Raw genomic sequence first — 21,861 nt, 5'->3', positions numbered from 1 at the left:
AAACAGAACAGGAAATGAATGGCTTTCCTGGGATACTTCAATGTTAAACTTGAGGAAAGTCACTAAAACCAGAGTATGTGTCTTTACAGGCTAATCACAGGTAATGATACTGTTGATCTACAAATTTGTGCTTATCACATAACCTTCCTGTTTTGTTCTTAAGAAACTAATGTCAAATAGCAGATATTTGAGAATCACATAAAAGAAGATTTAATAGATTAGCCTTTATCTGATAGTGAGTAATGGTGGGGATATCTTAGTATTAAATAAACACAAGAGGAATAAATTTTAACTCAAAAGGAATAAATACAACTCATTTAAATTTTTATAAATTTTAAAAGTTAGTAAAATTTTAGCTACTCATTGAAGCTTCCAAAGTTAGAAACAGGATTTCTAGGTTATAGAAAACTATTATACTAAACTACTGTTAGTAATAGCTATTTAACACATTTTGAGCATTTAGTAATGCCAAGTGCTGTGCAAAGCACTTTAAGAGAATTTCATATTTAAGTCTGTCAGCATCCATATGAGATAGGTTTTTCTTCTTATTCCAAAATTCCTATTACTATTATTCTCATTTTGCAGATAAAGATACTGAACTTAGAAGAACTAAGGAATTAACTCATGGTTACGCCTATGAATAGATATCCATTAATAGACAAGAATTAGTATTTTTAAGATAAATGTTATTTGTAGTATTATTTATAAAATATTTGGGGGAAAACATTGGTTAGCAACTATTTACAACATGCTGGACAAATTAGAATATGTGTCTTTATTGGTCTCACCATGTCTTCTCAGGCCCAGGTTTAGTCAGTTTGGTAGGAAAATGCAACCTGGGTTTCCAAATATCTCCCGTCCAGGGTGTCTCCTGGCGACTTTCTCTTCTATGATTTCCTGTGCTCACTGTGGATTCCACGGAGCTTTGCCAATATTAGATCTTTGGCCTTAGATAGTTCATCTCCGGTTGTCAGTCACTTACTGGGACTGCCTCAGTGCTGTTGTTGCAGTGTCCTGATGTGAACATAGTGCGTCATGCCAATCTGACAACCAGCACGTTATGGGGGAGAGGGAAAAGCAACCCCCACACATTTCCTAGGTCGGAAAAGTAAGTGTGCACTGCAGACCTCTAGTAAAACTGCTCAGCACTTGGCTTGTTCATTCTTTCCATCTCAGCCCCTTTTTCTATGACAGTGCACAATATCTCTGGTTCTTTGGGTGAGAAGAAATTGAAGTTTACTCATTAAGCATAGAGTTATTTGAGATCCTATATTAAGTGCCAGCCTATGCATGGTACTAAATATGCAATGAAGAAAAAACCAAAACCACAGAATCTCTGCTCTCGTAGAGTGTACAGTCCAGTGAACTGAGAACACCCCTCCCCTCTAGCTGCCAATGAGTGATCAAGGTTGTGAACCTGACCCTACTTTGGGATGTGTTTCCTCACTGTTTTGTACACTATTCAAGAAGTGAAAGGGTGGTTGATATTCCCCAAATACTTTTTCAAGGTATGGGAGCTTAAAGAGGGTCCAACTACAGTCTCTCTTCCATGAGGCTTATTGGGCCTTGCACAAACAGAACGACAACTGGTTGACCCTGTGCAGCACTCATGATTTCTGGAACATAGTGGAATTCACAGAGGAACTGCATTTCAGCTCTGGCCATTAGGCCCTTGCCACTTATCCTCTCCATTAGGTCATATATGGCATTTCTTAAAAATATTACTTTGTACTTAGAATCACAAGAAAATAGAATTGTGAAAGACTTTAGACACCATCTAGTTATTCATTCAGCAAATATGCATTCAGTACACACTGTGCTTGCTGCCATGCTTTTTCTTCATCATACAAAGCAGGAGACGAACTCAGAGATGAGGATATTTGCTCCCTTCTAGGAACTGGCAGAACTTGGACTGTACTTCTGTTGTTTTCAAAGCATATGCCAAACACAGTGACTTCAAGGTCACCCCTTTTCATTCCTATACACAGACATTTTAGCTACTTAAATTGATGATATTTGATCAATATTCAACCATTTTTTTCCCATCAAGAGGCAGTTTCCTGTGGTTCAGCCTAAGCCATCCTCTGCTGTCACATATCAATGCTCTTATTTGAGATCAAAGCCAATATTATTTCTCTCCTTTTCTATGTACACACACACACACACACACACACACACACACACACACACACACACACACACACACACACACACACACACACACACACACACACACTTGTTTGTTTCTCCCAGACATGTGGCTAGTAAGGAGACGACTAAGGCCACAACTCATATTTTCCAAGTATATGTTCGTGCTGTATATTCTCCGTTTGCCCCTCCAGATTCTCTCTAGACCCTTCTCTAGGAAGCTGTCCTCCACAGACTGCACCGACAAGGCTTCCTTGTCCTCTGGCTTTTGGCAGGAGTTGAAGCTCAGGAGGAGAGAAATTTGGGTTATTTGTTCCCTGGCTCCTTCCTTGCTGGATGCTGGCTTGGAAGTGGCTTGTTCCTTTATGTGTAGACATAGCTCTTGCGTGGTGGCCTCTCCCACTACTGTGCCTTTCGCCTGGTTCTGGCAACTTTTCCTTCCTGTGCTGGAAGTGGTAAGAGCTTCTCATTTTGTCAACCCTGTGGAGCTTCACTGCTCCTTGTTGTCTTCCTTTAGCTCTACCCATGTGTTTATTAACAGTCCCTTCTCTAATAGTCTCTTGGCTAATAGAATCTTTGGTTACCTTTGACTCTGCCATCCATCCACTTTCTTTTTTTTTTCTTTTTTTTTTTTTTTTGTCTTTTTCGTGACCAGCACTCAGCCAGTGAGTGCACCGGCCAGTCCTATATAGGATCCGAACCCGCGGCAGGAGCGTCGCCGCGCTCCCAGCGCTGCACTCTCCCGAGTGCGCCACGGGCTCGGCCCCATCCATCCACTTTCTGCCAGGATCCTGACTGATAGAGTTATTTCCTGGCTATGACTTCAGTTTGTGCATATATTAATTTATATTTGCTATGCATGTGAGTTCTGAGGTTGTACTTGCCCAGCTTTTATGTCTGCAGGCTAAGTATTAAGACCTGTAAATGCCCTCAGGCAGGCAGGAAGAACAATTAATATAGCCATAAACAGTACTTATTTATGCCTCTAATCTCAAAACTAATTGTTAATTCTTAATTAAGGTCTTTTATCTTCACTAGAAATTTTAAAATAAGAAAATATTGGCTGAGTTTAGTTTCCTAATATGAAATGCAAGACAATATTCGAACATTTATGAAACATAATTATAGTTTTATTATTACTGTCCTATTAATTATTAGCTATGGGGAAAATCATTAAGTCAAATACAATATAAATTTGGCAGCTAATCTTCACTAGTACAAGTGTTTTCCAGTGTTTAGTCTTTGCTTGTGGTGTATATAATTGTATGCCACATAGCAGGGAGTGAATAAGTAACGAAATAAAATCTTTTTAATTTATGGGAATACAATTTTGTTCTCTAACTGCAGGTTGGCTTAACCCCCTAAAACCAGTTCATTGCTAGAACAAACATTTACTGAGCACTTGTTATATGTCAGCATGTGTTCAGTGATGTGGGAAATTCAGAAGATTCATGGGAATCGCATTCTGGATTCTAGAAGGTTCCTTGACAATGTCACAAGCCCCGTTCAGTATTGGTTGGCAAGAATAAAAATAAAAACCTTGGTCTCTTGGTTCTAGTTAATCTTCCTTCTCATAAAACTGCACCCTAGTCGGCAGACACTCAATACCTAGCAAAGCAAACCAGATGTTAAAAGGTGGGAGAAAAGCAGTCTCCATGCATCACCAACAAATTGCTCATTTTTACTCTGGCTGATCAGAGGTTCTCTAAAATAGGCTTCAGGGCTCTCTAAAATAAGCTAAGAGTAGTCAATAAATAAAAGTACAGCACTATTCACTATACTATTTCACATTTGAATTTATTACTTTTTCAGTCCTCATATTGTGGGGCAGGAAAGCCCTAAAGACGTATACTAGGCTGTTCATAGTTAATTACTTTCTAACATTTTAAACAAGTACATGTTAATGAATTAGAAAGCTATTTGGAACACTGTCTATTTCATAGAGCCTCATCTCCCAAATTACTTCCAAAAGCAGAAGGTAGTAATAGCATCACTTGTAGGAAAATTCTAGGTTCTTTGAATGTGTTGGGGGGGGTGCCAAGGGAGTAGGGGAATGAGATAATAAAACAAGTGGATTGGACAGGCCTATTGAGAGAGCCCTTGATAGATATGCCAAATGAAAAATATGGTGACTCCAGACCATCTCTGACTCTGTTAAATAATAACCCAGGACATTTTAAAGTTTTTACAATTATTTATAAAAAATTTCATAAAATGTATTTGCAGCTTTTAAAGATATTAATGGAACTGTCTGTGGCTATACAACCCTGAATGCATCTCATCTAGGCTGATAAATATTAATGGAGCTTATTTCTAATTTTTGGCTATAATCAAGTAAAATGAGAATGGTTTTAGATGTCAAAGGACAGGTAATTATAGAGATATGCTTATTTAGTTTTTTAGTATCATAAAAAGTAATCTCTAAGCCTAAAATAATATAATTCAAAGGCTAGAATTTATTGATATACATATAAATATATAAATAAGGGTAAAATCACTTTAATCAATATTCAGTTCCATTGTTCAATCACAATTTTAGGGATTGACATAGAAGTCTGATATATTCTTGACAATTTCTGTATTGGATCTCTTCAGTTTTATGATATAGACTCCTCCACTTGAGTTAAACCAGAAAAAGTGTGACATAAATTTTTTTATTCTTCTGATATGTTTTTTGACTACTTTCTCAAAACCATTGAGATATACCTTGGTGAAACACTTAATATGTCTAATTTCTTCAAAGTTATCTATGCTTGGGCTTCAAATCAATGCTGTGCTTCCTGGCCACAAGGTAAAAAGGAAATCAGAGTAGAATATAATGTTCTCGTATTATAGTAAAGAAGGCTACAAATTAGCTCTTCCGAATGAACAAAATTTTTCCTAGTAATTCTAAAAAAATTAGTCTTTAGTGAAATTTTAATTAGGAACACATTTTCTTACTGAAAATTTAAAGGATTAAATAAACATTTCAACTTTTTCAAAGTTGTGATTCTGAAGAAAAGAAAATTAACTTAATGGCTCTTCATTTGTCACCTCCAAAAACAGAGCAATTTGAATATTTCCTTTATTATGATGTATTAGAACTTCATTAATAGGGCCATACAGATAAGTTATCATTTTTTTGAACAAGATCACATTGTGCTAAATAATGAGATAGTGGAACACATCGAACAGCTTGACTTCTGCTGACTTTTACTTAAGAGTGTGAAGTGCTGTGAATTAGACGATGTTAGTATTGATGAAATGTGCACAAGGGGAAAAATAATTCAAAGGCTTTTGTTCTGTTTTGAGAGCTAGATAAATTAGATAATTTGAAAATAAAGCACTGTAACTTGGGAGTAAGGAGACAACTCTCATTTACTGTTGAAGAAAGTAGAAACTGGGGCAACCTATTTGGAAGGCAATTTGGTAACGTCTAGCAAATTTTACAAGGCATTTATCCATTGTACTGGCATTACACATATTGATAAGAATATGCCCCTAGATAAACTTGTAAAAGTATACCAAAGTAGATGTATAAAAGGGTTTATTGAGAAATTTTTGAAATAGCAAAGGAAAAACATTACAAAAATACTCTAAATACATAGCAATAGGGAAATGACTAAATTAAGTGAATATTCATTTAATGAAATGCTCTAAGTCATCGAGAAGTATGTACGGTGTAGTTCTGTATATGCTGTTATGGAAAGGACTCTGGGCCATTATTTAATAGGTAAATAAACCAGACATAAACCGTTATGATGTCTGTTCTGGATTATTTAAAAAACATAAATACCTTCCTATGGAGGTTTATGTAGATATATTGATATTTATATCAATTACATCAATTTATGTATTGACCCATTGTGCTTATGCAGATTTCAGAAGTTAATATGTAAGCATCAGTTTTTGGTGGGAAGAAATAGATCGTAGATGGGTTGAATTGGAGGATGTTTTCTATTTTCATTTGATAGCTTTCTTTAAAATTTGATTTTTCTAACCATTTACATACAAAACTTTAATGTTTTAAACATATCAATATGAATGTTCAAAAGTAAGTCATTATTGTCGATATTTATTTTTATATACTTAAAAACTCAGTAGTTAATATTTTACAAAATAATAAAGCACTGTTGTTGAGGTTTCAAAGTCATGAAGCATGACAAACATTAGCATATGAAACATTGTATTGTTAGGAAATCAGCTCAAGTTTTCTGTGTAATATTCTCATCACAAACAAAAGTCAGCTCCTGAAGCCTCCATGCCCTTATTGAGAGTGCATCCCTTAGCTGTGAGGAGGATAGATCAGCTTGGTGTTGGATGGTTAGAAACATTGTATCTACCTGCCCTTCCAAGCAAGAACATTTGAAATCAGTTATTACAGTTGTTTTCCTAGTCACTAGAAGAGAACATACTGCAAAACAGTGTCTTCTCTAAACATATATTTATACATAATGGATTGAATTTAGATTCAGAATGGTGAGAAAATTGTTGCATATTTCCCTTGGACCCTGTAGTTTAACCCAGCATGCACTATTTTGGAAGCAATTCCAAAAGGAAACCATAGAATGATTGTCTTCTGTTGTGAATCTTTTCAGAATTGCAACTTCCAGTGAATCCCTCTGTGTGTCTGGATCAGGGAATACATCTAAAGCCGAGTACTTCGAGTCACCTTATAAAATCAGTGAAGCTACATATGTGGAAACCAGGGGATTGGAGACGTGAACAGCTGTAAGCTAATCATTTTGAATTGTTATAGCCAGCATGCATTTTAGGAGACAGCTAACAGAAGAAAAGCACCAGACAGAGCTGGGGGGCTTTACATATTTGAATTATTATGTTCTGATACATAAATTTTCAGCTATCCCTTCTTAATACAGAATGCCATCATTGACTTTCCCCTAAACTAATTCAAACTTCTCCTGCTGTAGAATAAACATTTGGGCAAAGTGGACTCTTATCTAGTAAGTTACATTCATGGAAATTGAATTTAAGACCTTGACAATGTGAAACTGTAAAATTTTAACTTCCATTTTATACTCAAAATAACATTGCCTTGGTCTACAAGTATGGCTGAATTCATTTTTTTCCCAGCTATTATTATTATTGTTGTTGTTGTTGTTGTTGTTGTTGTTGTTGTTGTTGTTGTTTTTATGGCTCCCAGGATCTAAGAAAGCATCTACAGGCTATCAAATCATTCATGTTACCTCCAGGGAAAGGATTTTAGGGTATAGATAAATTATAGTAAAAAATTAAGAGATTTTAATTATTTTATCCCAGACACAAATGACTTTGCCTCATCTAATTTTATAACTATTAAGTAGTATTTCAGCAGTTAATAGTATTTTTTTAGGAATCATATGCATCTTGTGCTTATCTAAACTTCAAAAGTTAAAACAGAACAATTTTTTAATTGATCAGACTTACATACTTAATATATAGAAACACAGTGCAGAAAAGCATATAGTTATACATTTTGGTATCATTTATGATGAAAATATATTTGTTTCATCACAACATATTAAACTAGTATTAGTTTTCTGTCATAGACCTAAGTATTTTCTTAATATTTCATCCCTTAAATTAACTCCTGGTTATTTAGGGAGCGAGGTGTTAGGTAGAATTGAACTAGTGGTAAAAATATATTGACATATTCTTGATGCCCTGCCCACTATTGAAAAAACATCTTTTATGGAGAGGAAAAGGTAGAGCAAAAGTAGGTAGGGGCAGAAGAGGAAAATTTCAGAAAATGTTTCCCTGCTCCCAAACTGTAATTTACACCACTTTTGTTGCAAAGTTACCAGGAATCTGAGGTCATAGATAGGGTGACTAATTTTTTAAAAGTCTTTAAACCTTTTTCTAAGTACTCTTTTCCTTCCCTTTTTCCTTTAAAAAAATCTTTTGATGAAGCCTGCCAGAGTGGAGATCTCTTACCAATTTGATCTCTTCTCCCTGTATGTGTACACCCCTGGTGGTTGCTCCTAAGCAGTTGAAGTTGTTTTTAGGAAACCCACGTGCTGAAGGCTGGAGTCCAATGAGGGATAAGAAGGGGTTTAGAGTGCATTTACAAATTGCATGTCTAATTCTAAATTATGGAGAATTAACTATGTTGTTCTACTTTTTAGGAATCAAACAACAGTCCTTGCTCCATATGAAACAATTTTTCGAGCCGAAGACCTAACTGTGATTCTTAAAGCATATGTGTTGGTGACATCCTTGACCCCGTTGCGTGCATTCATTCATTCAACTGGCACGGTTTGGAATCCACCAAAGAAAAAACGCTTCACTGTCAAGGTAAAGGCTCTGTTGAAGCTGTTATTTCACACAAAGTACACTGAAGATAAGTGAAGTGAGTTGGGCTGCCATTCTCCAGCCTTTATGGTTATTATCAAATCCCATTGAACAATGATTGCATCTTTTTATTGCTGGAAGCAGAGATTTTCATTTAGTAGGTGCAGGTTCAAAAATAAACTTGAAACAGCTTAATTCACTAGGGATCATAAAAGCTACATCTTTCTTTTTTTTCTCAACTCATCATTTTATTTCAATTCTTTGACCTATTACAGAGCTATTTCTCAAATGTACTTTTTCCTGACTTTCCACTTATTAAAAAATACATAGTCAATGCAACAAATGAAAATATAATTTTACCCTTATGCTTTTTGTTTTATCCTTAGGAAGCATAATGCCTATTTCATTACACCAGTCAATATGGAATATTTGCTGAGTGAAAAATAAAGCTCTCAATGTGCCTTATACAGCAAGCCATGACAGAAAGGATAATGAGGAAGTTTTCAAGGAAGAACTTAAAAATAACCCCAAAATATTTAGTTATAAAAGGTAGCTCAGGTTAACTCAGTTGAAAATAAGATCTGGTGACATATTTGATAAATTTTAAAGAATTTTTTTATTTTACAGAAATAATTGTTCAGAGTACAGCTAAGAGGAAATGGGGGAAAAAATGAAAGAATGCACAAATGCCTCTCTTAGTTTCAAGATATTCAAGAATGACTGAACTTGTTTTTTTTTTTTTTTTCTTCTTCTTCTTCTTCAGAACTTATCTTATATAAATTGCATTTTGAATTCTGGAAAACCTTTCAATGGTGAAAAATTTTTAAGTGGCCCATTTAAATATTGCCAATTAAAAACACACTAGCATGATAAGAGATAACGATATTAGATAACCTAGTAAAATAGCTGACATTTTATGAAAATGGTATTGATGACTTAGGTTCTTTATTTTCTTTGTTAATCTGTCTTTTTTATGAATTTGTTTATTTTTTAATTCATATATATTAATTGTACATATTTATGGGGTACAGAGTTATATTTCAATACATGTATACAATGTCTGATGATCAAATCAAGATGATTAGCATTTTCATCATTGCAAAAATTTTATCATTTCTTGTGATGAGAGCATTTGAGCTCCTCTCATGTAGCCATTTGAAAACATATAATAAATTATGATTAATAGTTCTTAAAGTGCTTCTGTTATCTTGAAAACAATCATCCCATATCAATTATTTCAACATCTATGGTTTTTAATTAATCATGAAAAAGTAGTCTAATTTGCTTCTGTCTTTCATGTCCTTACAGTGACTATTTATATTTCTGTAAGTATCACTAATTATTGTCATTTTTCTCCTTCCTATTCGGTTAAATTATATTAAATTACTAATATTTGGCCATTTTTGACCTACAAAAAATTGTGATTTCTTATGGTTCAGTTGGAACTCAGGTACAGAGAGATGAGAATCATATTCCTCAAATCATGTCATATTATTCATGTATTCAACAAATATTTATTGAGCACAGACCAAAATCCCTGCTCTTGTGAAACTTCAACATCAGTCCGTTCAAGACGACTCTCTTGGTTTTGTTCATTTGTTTAATCCATTTTTTCCTCATTCCCCACTCAATTCTTCTCACCCTCGAAAGGCCACTATTATGATGGTTTCATGTATATACTTTTGTTTATATTCTTGTAAAACATTCTCTTTTGTGTATATGTATTTTTAATTTATGTAAATTACATTGAATTAGAGATTTTTTCTAACATTGTTATATGCAGCATTACATATTTTTAGGAAGGAAGCATTCATGTTGATATTTGCACATCTTCTGTGTTACTTTTGCTACTATCTCCCATTATTTTCTTGAGTATATGAATCATGCTTATTTAAAATTCCTAGTCCATCAGTTTTAGTAGCATGATATGTATTGCTCAGTTTGTTACCTTTCTTTTGAGGTAGCTGTACTTTTCATGTATCCACTATTTTGTCTTTTGAGCTTAAGTTCTCTTGCAGATATTAATTATTCTAGCTGGTCTAGTATTTGGGGAAGGCCAGTCCTTGCAGGTGAATCCACAGAGAGGGGGAGAGAATAAGCTCCAGGCACTATAGAGCCACTTTTGGTCACTTCCCTTTGCTGCCACTGTGCCAGGTAACTTCCCTGCCTGGAATTTCACCTCCTAAACTCTTAGAAAGAAAAGCCCTGGGAGGCAGCACACCTTTCCATTGTAATCCATCAAGCCCGAAGTTTGAGAGAGAATTGGGTGGAGAAGTGAACAACAAATGGAAATCCCACACATCTCCTCATCAAGCCCACAGCTGAGCAGGGCGTTATCCCCAAGAAATCCAGCAACTTGAGTCCTGGGCCTGGGCTTGAATCCATAACAAGGAAGGAACAGGAAGTGATTGCCCTAGAGGAACACAAGGGAGAGGGAGAAGAAAACGAAAATCCTGTCCTCCAGCCTATATTCTCAAGTAACCTCCAGCAACTCCCCTCCCCAAGTTGCAGTCAGCCCTGTCCATGGTCACCACTGGCCAGACCAGTTAGAGTGCATGCAGCCTTGTAACACTAAGGTCAAGGGTTCAGATGGCTGCAGCAGTCAGCCACCCCCCACCCAAACAAACAAACAAACAAACAAACAAACAATAAATAAATAAATAAATCTCTTTCAAATAGGTTTTAATTATTTGTTCTTTTGTTACCAAATTCATGCTTTGTCCTCATTTCACTTGTGCTAGTTACCATCTTGACAGGAAACTGAAGCTCTTATGCATTCTGAGTAATTGTTTTTTCAAAGCACAACATATCAAAATTTATAGGATGCAGGGCTCATGCAGTACATAAAGGAAAATTTATACTTGTAAATACGTATATGAAAAATGAGAAAAATCTTAAATCAGTAATGTAAACATCTACCTTTAGAAAACAGAATAAGAGAAAACGAAACCAAAAACAGATCGAAGTAGGAAATAACAAAGATTACAACAGAAATAAATGAAATAGGGAATTAAAAAACAATAGAGAAAATCAACAAAACCAAAACGATTCTTTAAAAAAGTCAACAAAATTTGCAAGCCTGTACCTAGACTTTTCAAGAAAAAGAGGGAGAAGACTGAAATTACTAAAATCAGGAACAAAGCAGAGACATTATTATACTGTCCTTATGGTGTTTTGTGGTGGTAAGATTTAGTTTCTTTCTCCTTCATTTGCATTTTTTTTCTACCAGTGGGTTCTGTTCTCTTGTGTAATTGTGGTGGTGATTGTTGTTTTTTGGATTCCAGATGCAGGACTTCCTTGAGGATTTCTTTTAGGGCTGGTCATGTGGTGGTGAACTCCTGCATTTTTTGTAGGTCTGGAAAACATACAATTTTTCCCTCATTTCTGAAAGATAGCCTTGATGGGTATAGTATTCTTGGCTGGCAGTTTTTTTCTTTTAGTATTTTGAATATATCATGCCATTTTCTTCTGGCCTGTAAAGTTTCTGTTGAGAAATCTACTGTTAGTTTGATAGGAGCTCCCTTATAGGTGACTTGACACTTTTCTCTTGTTTCTTTTAAGATTCTCTGTTTGTCTTTGAGCTTTGCCAGTTTGACTATAATGTGTCTTGGAGAGGATCTTTTTAGGCTGAATCTGTTTGAGGATCTTTGAACCCACTGGTTCTGAAGGTCTGTCTCTCTCTCTCTATATCTGGGAAGTTTCCCATTTTTATATCATTGAATAGGCTTTTCATGCCTTTTCCTTTCTCCTCCCCTTCTGGAACACCCATGATTTGAATGTTTGTGCACTTAAGGTTGTCTGCTAGCTCTGTTAGATTTTCTTCATTTAAAAAAAATTTTTTTTCCTTTTTTTTTTGGTCTGCCTTGGTTATTTCAAAAAGACTATCTTTAAGATCAGAAATTCTTCTGCTTGTTCTAGCCTGATAATTAAGCTTTCAGTTGTGTTTTTTATTTCAATGAGTAAATCTTTCAGTTCCATGAGTTCTGGTACATTCTTTTTTAAGGTATTAATCTCTTTGTAAATTTTCTCCTTCATATCCTGGATTTTTTTTCTCATTTCATTATGCTGTCTGAGTCTTCTTGTATCTCAGTGAGTTTCCTTAAGATTCTTGCTCTGAATTCCTTTTCAGTCATTTCAAGGGTTTCCTGCTCTGTGGTGTCTGGTATTTGAGAATTACTGTATTCTTTTGGTGATGTCATATTTTCTTGGGTTTCCTAGTGTCTCTACATTGATATCTGGTCATCTGGTAAGCAGATGCTTCTTCTATTATTCTGGAAGGGGCTTTGAGGAGAGAGAGATGTCCTCTTCTTTTGTTGGTCTCTGCTAGTGACTCTCCTTGTATCAATGCAATCAAAAGTGTCTGGCAAGCCACCTGCATGGTGGCTGTGGCTACTCCTGTGGCACTGAGCCACTTTTGTGGCAACGGTGACTGTGGTGGTGGCTGTGATAGTCCATCCACATGGAAGTGGTGTTTTTAGTATGCTTCTTGCCTGCTTCTGGGCTGGGGATGCTGCCTTTGGCTCCTGCTTAGGACCCTGGGAGGATGTTTCTTGCCTGCTTCTGGGTGGAAGGAGCTGGCCCTCAGCTCCTGCCTGGGATCCCGGGCATGCTCTGTTTCTTGCCTTGCTTCTTAGTGGAGGGGACTGTCCTTTGCCTTCTGCCTAGGACCCTGGTCAGAAGATTCTAAGTAATTTTTAAAAGTACTTTTTCTTTGTTATTTATTTAAGTGCCACTCCCCCTACCCCAGTCGAAATGACCAGTAACAATGATGAGCTTTCGTGATAGTCTTTATTTACGCATTTCCTGAAGATAAATTATGGTAAAAGAAAACTCTTGGTGATTTGGTTTTCTTCAGGTTTTCATGCTATGTTCACTATTGTGTTTGTTATTCATATTTTTGTCACGTCCGCAGGACAGATGTTGTGGCACCGGAAAGCACACAGTTCTCATTTTCATCCTCTCCTTGGGATTTATCTTTTCAAGATCTTGCCTTATTGTTCTGGACAATGCTGTTACCTGCTCTCAGAGGGAGGTAGTGCTGCTTCCTGGGTTAATGTGCAAGAAAATGATTGTTTCCTTGCAAGGTCAAAGTTAAGCTTGATAATACAGATAGATTTTAGAAAACAAAGGGATTTTTATATACCTTTCAACTAAAGTACTTATTACTTCAGTTAAAACAAATAGATCATCCTTATCTGTTAACTCACTTAACCATCTGCCAAAATACTGCCTCTTGCTGGTATTTTTAGATGTGAAAAATACGCAGAAACTTCTCAGCATTAATGTGGAGGAAAAGACCAAAACCCACTTTAAAGACTCACCACCTGAAAAATAGCCACAGATAACACATAGCCCAATGAGTGTGTGTGTGTTCCAATAAAGCCTTATTTAAAAAAATAAATAAATAAATAAAAATAAACAAAAGACTAACCATGTTATATCAGCATTTTGTTAAACACTGCTCTTAAATTCCCCCAAACATAATTTGTGTGTGTACACACACACGTGTGTGTGTATATACTGAGTACTGAATTCAAAGGCTAAATTACTTAGTTAAATCAGTAATGATTTATGCACTGTGCAGTGAAGCGAGCCCACTAAACTGGTTATCAGTGGCCATTTATAGAACATTCTGGCAGCTCAAGGAGGTATGAAAGCAATAACAGATATAACTATGAGCTCATTTATTCCCAATTAGGTCTGCTGCTGAGATGCTTTGTCTGCTAAAGCTTTGGAGAGAGCTGAAAAATATCAAGAAATGCCAATCTGAGAAATAATGGAAAATAGAAGCTTGGTAAACTAAATTTTTTAAAAATTCCCTCCTATAGAATGAAAATATTTTAAAATTTAATTGTTAGATGTCTCCCAGGAATGTTAAAACTTAAAAGGGTGGGAGATGTAAAAAGGGAAAGAAAATTAATAGAAAATACTGTGTTTGGTCTGATGCAAACATATTTGCTGCGCTTAAGGCAGTATCATTTTCTTGGTGAATATAATAAATCCAATTTAGGCAATATTTTATTCAAAAATGTCTTCCCCTAAGAAGTTCTAATTTTAATTATAAAACCATCTAGTTATATCTATGAATTCAAGAGTAGATCTCTTCCTCAACTATTCAAATTATAAATTTTGGTCAAATGCAACTATGACTTTCTTTATACACAGATCATATAGATTAGCTGCAAGAAATGTCATAAATTTAAATTTGGTTCTTGAAGTAAAAAGTCACAAGTTATTTCTTCATTCATCGTAAATCACAGAATAAGAAGTTACCCAAAAGAAATGAAACTCTAATATCTGTAACTTTTTTTTTATGATGTCTGAAAGTTCTTTATACCTGTGACCACAACTTACTGCGTTGATGAAAACATATTTCTGAAATGATTTGTGACTTCTGGCAGAAAAGCTTGTCAAAAGCCTTATTTTGTTCAATTGAGACATAACTTAAATAAATTCATTGTTTGATCAGCTATTCCATATTTGAAGATGTTAAGTTAGTTGATATTCAGTATTGGATGCAGATACAAAGTTATATGAAGATGATTCTTTGCATATAATTAGCTCACTATAAATGTCTCTTGGATTGAATTGAATCAAAGGTTGTTTTAAAATTTTTAACTATGTGAAGAAATTGCCTGAAACTGCTTTATCCCTAACTGCTTTAAGCCATTCACTCACTATACTTTGCAATGATATATAAATGATATAGATAAATGATATATAAATGATAATTTGCTTTCCAGTAAATGCAATAGACAGATGTAATAATCTGAATTTCTGGACAGGACTACTTTGATAAAAAGGGGAAAACCCAACACACTGTAGCCTTTCTCAAGTTGATGTATGTGAAAATCCTCTTCAATAGAAACACAAGTTAAAGCAAGCACCTGCCCACTCTGTGGCTCTAAATACCAGCTCGTCAGCACCACTGCCCTGGCCTTCCAGGGACCATTCTTCTGTCTTTAGTGCCTGTGGTTCCCTCTCACATCAAAGCAAGGAATAAATGCACAGAGGAGAGAATGGAACCTTGGCAAAGACGGAAGCATTGTTATTTACAAAAGCCCTTTTTAAAAGATGCATATATCTCTTATTCAGTTTGGAAACATGACATAGTTACAGGGATGAAGTTAGCCTCGTTTGTTGTCAGTATTTATGCACTGCCTTTGATAATGCTGGATGAAATTGCTCATATATTCCCAGGGTAAAAATGAGTAATGTCTTTGGAAGCAGGTATAAAGTGAAAGCCTGGTGGTTTTTCCACCTTAAAAAGTGTTCTTCTCCTGATCTTCATTTAATATCTAAAACTGCAGGCTATGGAATAGACCTTGTAAAAGACTTTCACTGAGCATATGGCTCTTTGGTAGGCCTGGGAGATTTATGTCAGCTGTAGAAAGAATGTGAATAAAAGTCTGCTCCCGAGAGTTTGTAAAAAGAGCTGATGAATTACTTAACCTACTCTTGCTTCGATTAAATTTAAAAATTGCATCAGGGCATTCATTTTAAAGTATGATTTTATATAAACAGAAATAAATAGATAACCAACATGTAAATTCAATAAACATGTGACCAAAGCTAACTTACAATAAAAACTCAAATAATAATTGCAAAATAACACTCACCTAATTGGTCCACACTGGTGTTAAATATTATTTAAAATATGTTTCCTTTAAAAAATATTAATGTTTTGCAATTACATGTGATTTTAACGTGCATCAATGCTGTTAATGGAAACTTTCTGTTTTTAGAAAAAATTTCATTCATTCATTCATTCATTCATTCCCAGCTTTGATTCATAAAAGATGTCAGGTAATTTTGTACATTCATTAATTCTTAAGCTTGAACTTGGATTATTATCCTAAATAGAAAGAAAATTATTCATTAATCATAGTCATGTTTACTCGGTCAAAAATGATAATTTAAGCACATGACTCTAAGCTTCAGAAAGGCAGGCAGTGTAATGTGTGCGTGTCACTAGAGCCTCACAGAGTGCCTGGGACATGGCAGACACTCAAAAAATTTTTATCAATGAATGGTTGCCTATGATCATCACTTTTATTAAAGGTACCTTATTAATAGTAACCTACTACAAACTGTCATCTTGGGAAAATATGATTTAAGAATAGGTTCGGCGACATAGGGATAGCATGATGAATTTACATATACCATTTTTGTTAATTTAAACATGTATCTTCAGAACTAATGTAATGAACTGTAGATATATGCAAATATAACTAACTGATATGTATGTTTTATATATATTATATGTACATATAATGTATTATAGTGACAATGTAAAGGTAAAACCTAACCCTAATGAATAAATACGCTAATTATTATTTCCTTTAGTACTAGATAATCAATGGGTAAGTGTTAATTATATATCCAGAAGACTGGAGCTGAGCTAATATTCAGGAATTTCAGTGTAACATCAGGTGAGGCAAATGAATTCCTCCAGGATGCTTGAAAGATGGAAAAGAGTTTCCTCAGATAATCTGGACAGTAGGATGTGTATTTCCCTGCTGTGGAACTCCTCCCCTTTACCTGTCCTGTTCAAAACCCACTTTTCCCTGGAACCACCTGTGACGTGTACATAGGGGTGAGGAAAGGACCCATCTGAGGACTTGGAAAGAGCAAATGTCATTTCTTCAAACTAGAGCCTCAGAATGCTCTCCAAACAGGGCCTGTGGAATGCTGAGTTTTAGAGCTCAGAAGCTCTCAGAAATTAATTTATGCAGGTTCTTTCTCTTTCTGCTGTTGGTGAACACAACAGAGTTGCTCTGATTTCTGTTATATCTCTCCAATCACAAGTTTATAAAATAAAAAAGTGTTCAGTAAAAAATGAGCACATGAAAAGAGAACCAGTGTGAGTGGTGCTTCAAAGCACTTTAAGCATCCACAGAAAATACCACCATCATAATTTCTGGGTTTCTCATTATTTTTTAATAGATAAGCTAGCTAAGCCAGAAAGATGTTCAAAGATAGAGCAGCTGTAATCCCTTTTTCTTACTATGCTGCATACGATAAAGAATTAAGTTGGAACTTTGGGTAATAGATCAACCCACAAATTAAGGCAAAACTGACTGAAATCTTTCCATTTCTGTGCAAGCACCTAGAGAGTTACTGAATTTAGTTTTATAAATCTTGATCCCTGGACTTTGACAGCAAGGCTTACCTGAGTTTTCCTTCACTGCGGTGATGTTAACTATCTTCTGATGACAGGAAAATATATTGGGAGGAAAAACATCAGATAAAGTCAATAAAGAATAGAGAGAACAAAAACTAAGAAAAAATTTACTTGCCTAAATGTGTTTGAAATGCTTGAAAGAAGAGAATATATTTATTCTTTATTTAAATTGGAAACAAAGCTTTAGTGCCTGACACAGTATCTAGTACTCAGAGATAACAGGGGGAGAAAAATGGTTTGGAACTCCACTTATCAAATTGCTGAAAAGAGTAATTAACAATAAAAATAACTCCTTTACAAAGTGTTATGTGAATGAAAAGTAATAACAGTGAAAACAATGTCAGTAAGTGTCTCCATAAATTAATTATTTTATTGCTTAAGTTTATTACAGAATATGTATCCAGTGGGGGAGACAGATAATATTTACATTTTTACTTTGGGCATAAGAACAAAATAATTTTTCACCAGTACATTGTGAAGCTTATTAGATGTTTGTTATTTTTAAAAATTTTTATTAACAATTTTATTTATTCCTTGAGATCTTTCTCAAAGGCTGTGATAAATTCTAAATATAAAATATCACCATATGTGCCAACTAGGTAAAACTTGATTTGTCTGCTAAAAGAAGACAGACTTTTGTTCCCTTCAAGAAAAAAACCTGACTTTCATTTGTCTTATGTGATTTATGCCTTGTGAGTTTAAAATGAAACACAGCCTTCTCCCATATATTAAAACGTGGTTTCAAATTTGGAAGAAACAGCAATCTTGTCACCGAGGAAACCTGCATAGCTACTAGATGAAGCAAAACAATTACTGTATTGCCCCCAAGTGGTCGCATTTTGGTATTGCACTAATACCTTGAGCTGTCCAAGGGTGAAAAGAAAAAAGACAAAAATGCTTAGACAGCAAAGCTTTGACACTTTTTCTTTCATTGGATTATACGTATTTACTTTAAAAAATTATTTGATAATCCATGCTTATGGTAGGAAAGCTATATTGCTAAGTAGAGATTCTGAATGATGGTGATTCTTCAGTGCAATTTAAATCGCCTAGGCCAGAAAATTATTTGGAATGATTTCGGCTCAGTCGCTGGACATTGTTTTTCCATTTAACAAGACTTTATAATACACAGGGGTTCTCAAAATTACTGTAAATTTATCACTGGCATTTCAGACCCAGCATCTAAGACTGCCTTGCTTTTATCCACATATCTTTTGTGTTATTTCTATCTGATTTCAATCTGAACCTCAAAGTTGCTGTTAAACTGAATTTCTTTGAATTACGTAAATGACCTAATATTATGACATGAGACTAAAAATCTGTTTTTCTTTTCTCTGAGTATTCTCAAGGCAGACAGAGATGGATTCTTTGTCAGGATCCTGCACACATACAAGGGTACTTGAAAAAGTTTGTGGAAAAATATAATTAAAAAATAATATGAATCTTTTCATGCACTCTCCAAAGACTTCTCACACATAGTGCTGCGTTCCATACCTACTGCAATATAGACATATTTCATTACTTTTTTTAGTTATATCTCTATGGATCATCTGACTCATACAGAGTAGTCCTGTGCACATCACTCTATCCTCTTTGTTTAATATAACATGTCTTCCGACTCCCTACCCCTAAGCCTGTGAAATCAGTTCTTAGAAGCCCTATGAAACAAGTCCTTAAAATGTGGAGAAAGGAACTATAAACAGAAGAAGAAATTCCATCTAGCCGTGTTGTATTAGTCCGTTTTGTGTTGCTATGGCAGAATTACCTGAGACTGGGTGATTTATGAAGAAGAGAGGTTTATTTGGCTTACGATTCTGGGACAGCTGCATCTGGCCCGGGCCTCAGGCTGCTTCTACTCATGGCAGAAAGTGGCAGGCAGCCAGAGGGTACAAGCAGATCATATGGTGAGAGGAAGCAAGAGAGAGAAGCAAGAGAGGGAGAGAAGGTGCCAGGGTCTTTTTAAGCAATGAACTCTCGTGGGAACTAATGGAGCGAGAACTTACTACACCTCCTCCCCCAGGGAAAGCATTAATCCATTCATGAGGGATCTGCCCCCATGACTCAATCAGTTTCCAACACTGCCACATTGGGGATCAAATTTCCACATGAGTTTTGGAGGGGACAACATATCCAAACTGCATCATGTGTATTCATGTGTATCCATATATATATATATATATATATATATACACATATATACGGTGTCCCCCCCCTCTATATCAGCCTCGCCATACCTGGTGTCTAGTCTTCCAGAATCCAATAATTACAGCTTCCTCCACCTGCTTTTAAAAAAAGCACTGTTTCAAACTGATCTTTGGCAAAAATTTCTAGTAGAAATTAATCATTCTACTAGATATATTTGAAAGATGTGAGAAGTGTCACGTGTACTTGATTACCCAGATCATCTACATGCAGAATATGTATTCAGGTCATAGAGAGTGAAATTATTACTCTAAACTCAATAGTCACAGAAGAAAAACTTTATGCTAAGGAAATATATATTTCATTTTCATGCTTTCAAGGAGTTACTGCTAAGGTAAAAAGAAATGTGACTTAAAAATATGAACAGGACAACGGTGACATCCTTTCAAGCTGAGTAATAAGCAAATATCTGATTGCATTTTTATTCTGAGGGGAGAGAAATAAATCATGAGCATTAGATCTATAGTGCTGGATATGCAGGACAGAAAAGAGGAATCCCAAGGCAGGATCTCTAAGAGGCTTGGGGATGGTTGTGCAGTAGGAAAGTCCTTGTATCCATTGTCCAACCTTAGACATGTCTTTTACCCTCCTGGAACCACTCCTCACATCTGTAAATAGGAGAAGAAATAGAAATAAAAATGGTTTCCCTATGGGCTAAATGACTTTGTTTTATTCCTTTTACAAATATTTACTAGATACCTCCCATGTGCTAGACATTATGTTAAGCTCCAGTGGCACAGTAATGAACAAGACAAAGACCCTGCCTTTGTACGGTTTATGCTTGTATGGAATGATAGCAGATGAAAAGCAGATAAAACATCAATTATACATATCTAAACAAATACAGATAATTCCAAATTTTTAATATAGCTAAGAATGATATGAACAGGACGATGTGTAGAAAGTAACTGGACTGGGCCACTTTATGAGGTAGAAAGATCTCCCTAAGTGACATTTGAGCTATAATTCGTGGATGAGATTAAGTGTCACTTGAAGAGCTGGCTGTGAAACATTCATAGATAAAGGACTGTTCCCAAGTCTCGAGGCAGGAGAGTCTTCACATATTCACAGAACGCCGCTGAAGCTCTGAAAGTGTAATTTGTGGTGCAAAGGGAGAGTGGAAGAGGAGACCGGAGAGAAAGGCGAGAACCAAATCACACAGGACTCAGGTCAAGGTGAAGAATTTGGATTTTTTTTTTCTCTGTGGGCAAAGGGATGTCACTACAAAAGAGTGAACAGGAGGATGTCATAACTTGGCTTAACTTTCTAAGGCTACTCTGCTGCTATGTGGAGAATGGATTGAAGAGGAATGTGATTGGAGTCAGAGAGACCAGTTGCAAGATCATTCAGGGGTCCAGATTAGAAGGAGGACGGCCTGGACTAGGCTGGTGAGATAAACATCTAAACATGAGACTAAAGGAGACTCGTGGATACATTTTGGAGATACAAAGAAGAATTGGTGTTGGGGTGAGAGCATGGACAGAGAGTGTTCAAGAATGACTCTTCAGCCATTGTTTGAATGGTGGTGCCATTTATTGAGACATGTCAAGCCAAATGGGAAAGAGAACCATGACATGAGGGCATAGAGAGGTAGTTTCCTGATCTTACCCCTTCAGGCTGGTTCTTACTCATGTGGCTCTGCTCAGGTCTCCTCAGCTCCACATCCTGCCTGAGGGCCCAGCACAGCAGAGTTCTCCCCTTGGGAATTCAGTGGTTTTTCTCCCATTCACTTTCTTTCCCTGCCTTTTTTCTCTCCAACTCCCCTGCCCCCCATTTCTTCAGAGGTATCATCACTTCTAAAACAAGAAGTGTTTGTCGGTCCCAGTGTGACAAGGTGGTTCCCACATGTCCAGGTACCCACTATTATAAAAAACAGCCCAGGCACAGGTAGCTGAGAAATGGGCCATGGATTTGGGGTTACTTTCAAATAGATAGTGCCTCAGATCACAAGTCCAGTCCCTTGAAGGATAGTAGAGTGGTCAAGTGTGATGTACTTTGATAAGATGGTGAGAAGAAGATGCTTAGGAAAATGCCCACCATCCAAGGGGTTAAATTTA

General features: G+C 35.8%; 1 protein-coding gene across 6 annotated transcripts in view; it reads left to right on the top strand.

Annotated features, from left to right (window-relative positions):
• The window catches only part of CPED1 (cadherin like and PC-esterase domain containing 1), a 280,020-nt gene that overhangs the window by 87,330 nt on the left and 170,829 nt on the right, over positions 1-21,861 (top strand). For all 6 annotated transcript variants that reach the window (XR_010023815.1, XM_063098718.1, XM_063098719.1 and 3 more), the window contains 2 exons: positions 6,726-6,858; positions 8,253-8,421. Coding sequence is in view for 5 of the 6 variants with exons in the window: in XM_063098718.1 (XP_062954788.1) it covers positions 6,726-6,858; positions 8,253-8,421 (302 nt within the window). In the remaining variant the exon portion in view is untranslated. The remainder of the gene's footprint in view (positions 1-6,725; positions 6,859-8,252; positions 8,422-21,861) is intronic.

The sequence above is a fragment of the Cynocephalus volans genome, chromosome 6, assembly GCF_027409185.1.
Source record: "Cynocephalus volans isolate mCynVol1 chromosome 6, mCynVol1.pri, whole genome shotgun sequence".
NCBI lineage: Eukaryota > Metazoa > Chordata > Mammalia > Dermoptera > Cynocephalidae > Cynocephalus > Cynocephalus volans.
The sequence above is the reverse complement of the archived record's forward strand: the minus strand, read 5'-3'. Positions and strand labels throughout refer to the sequence as shown.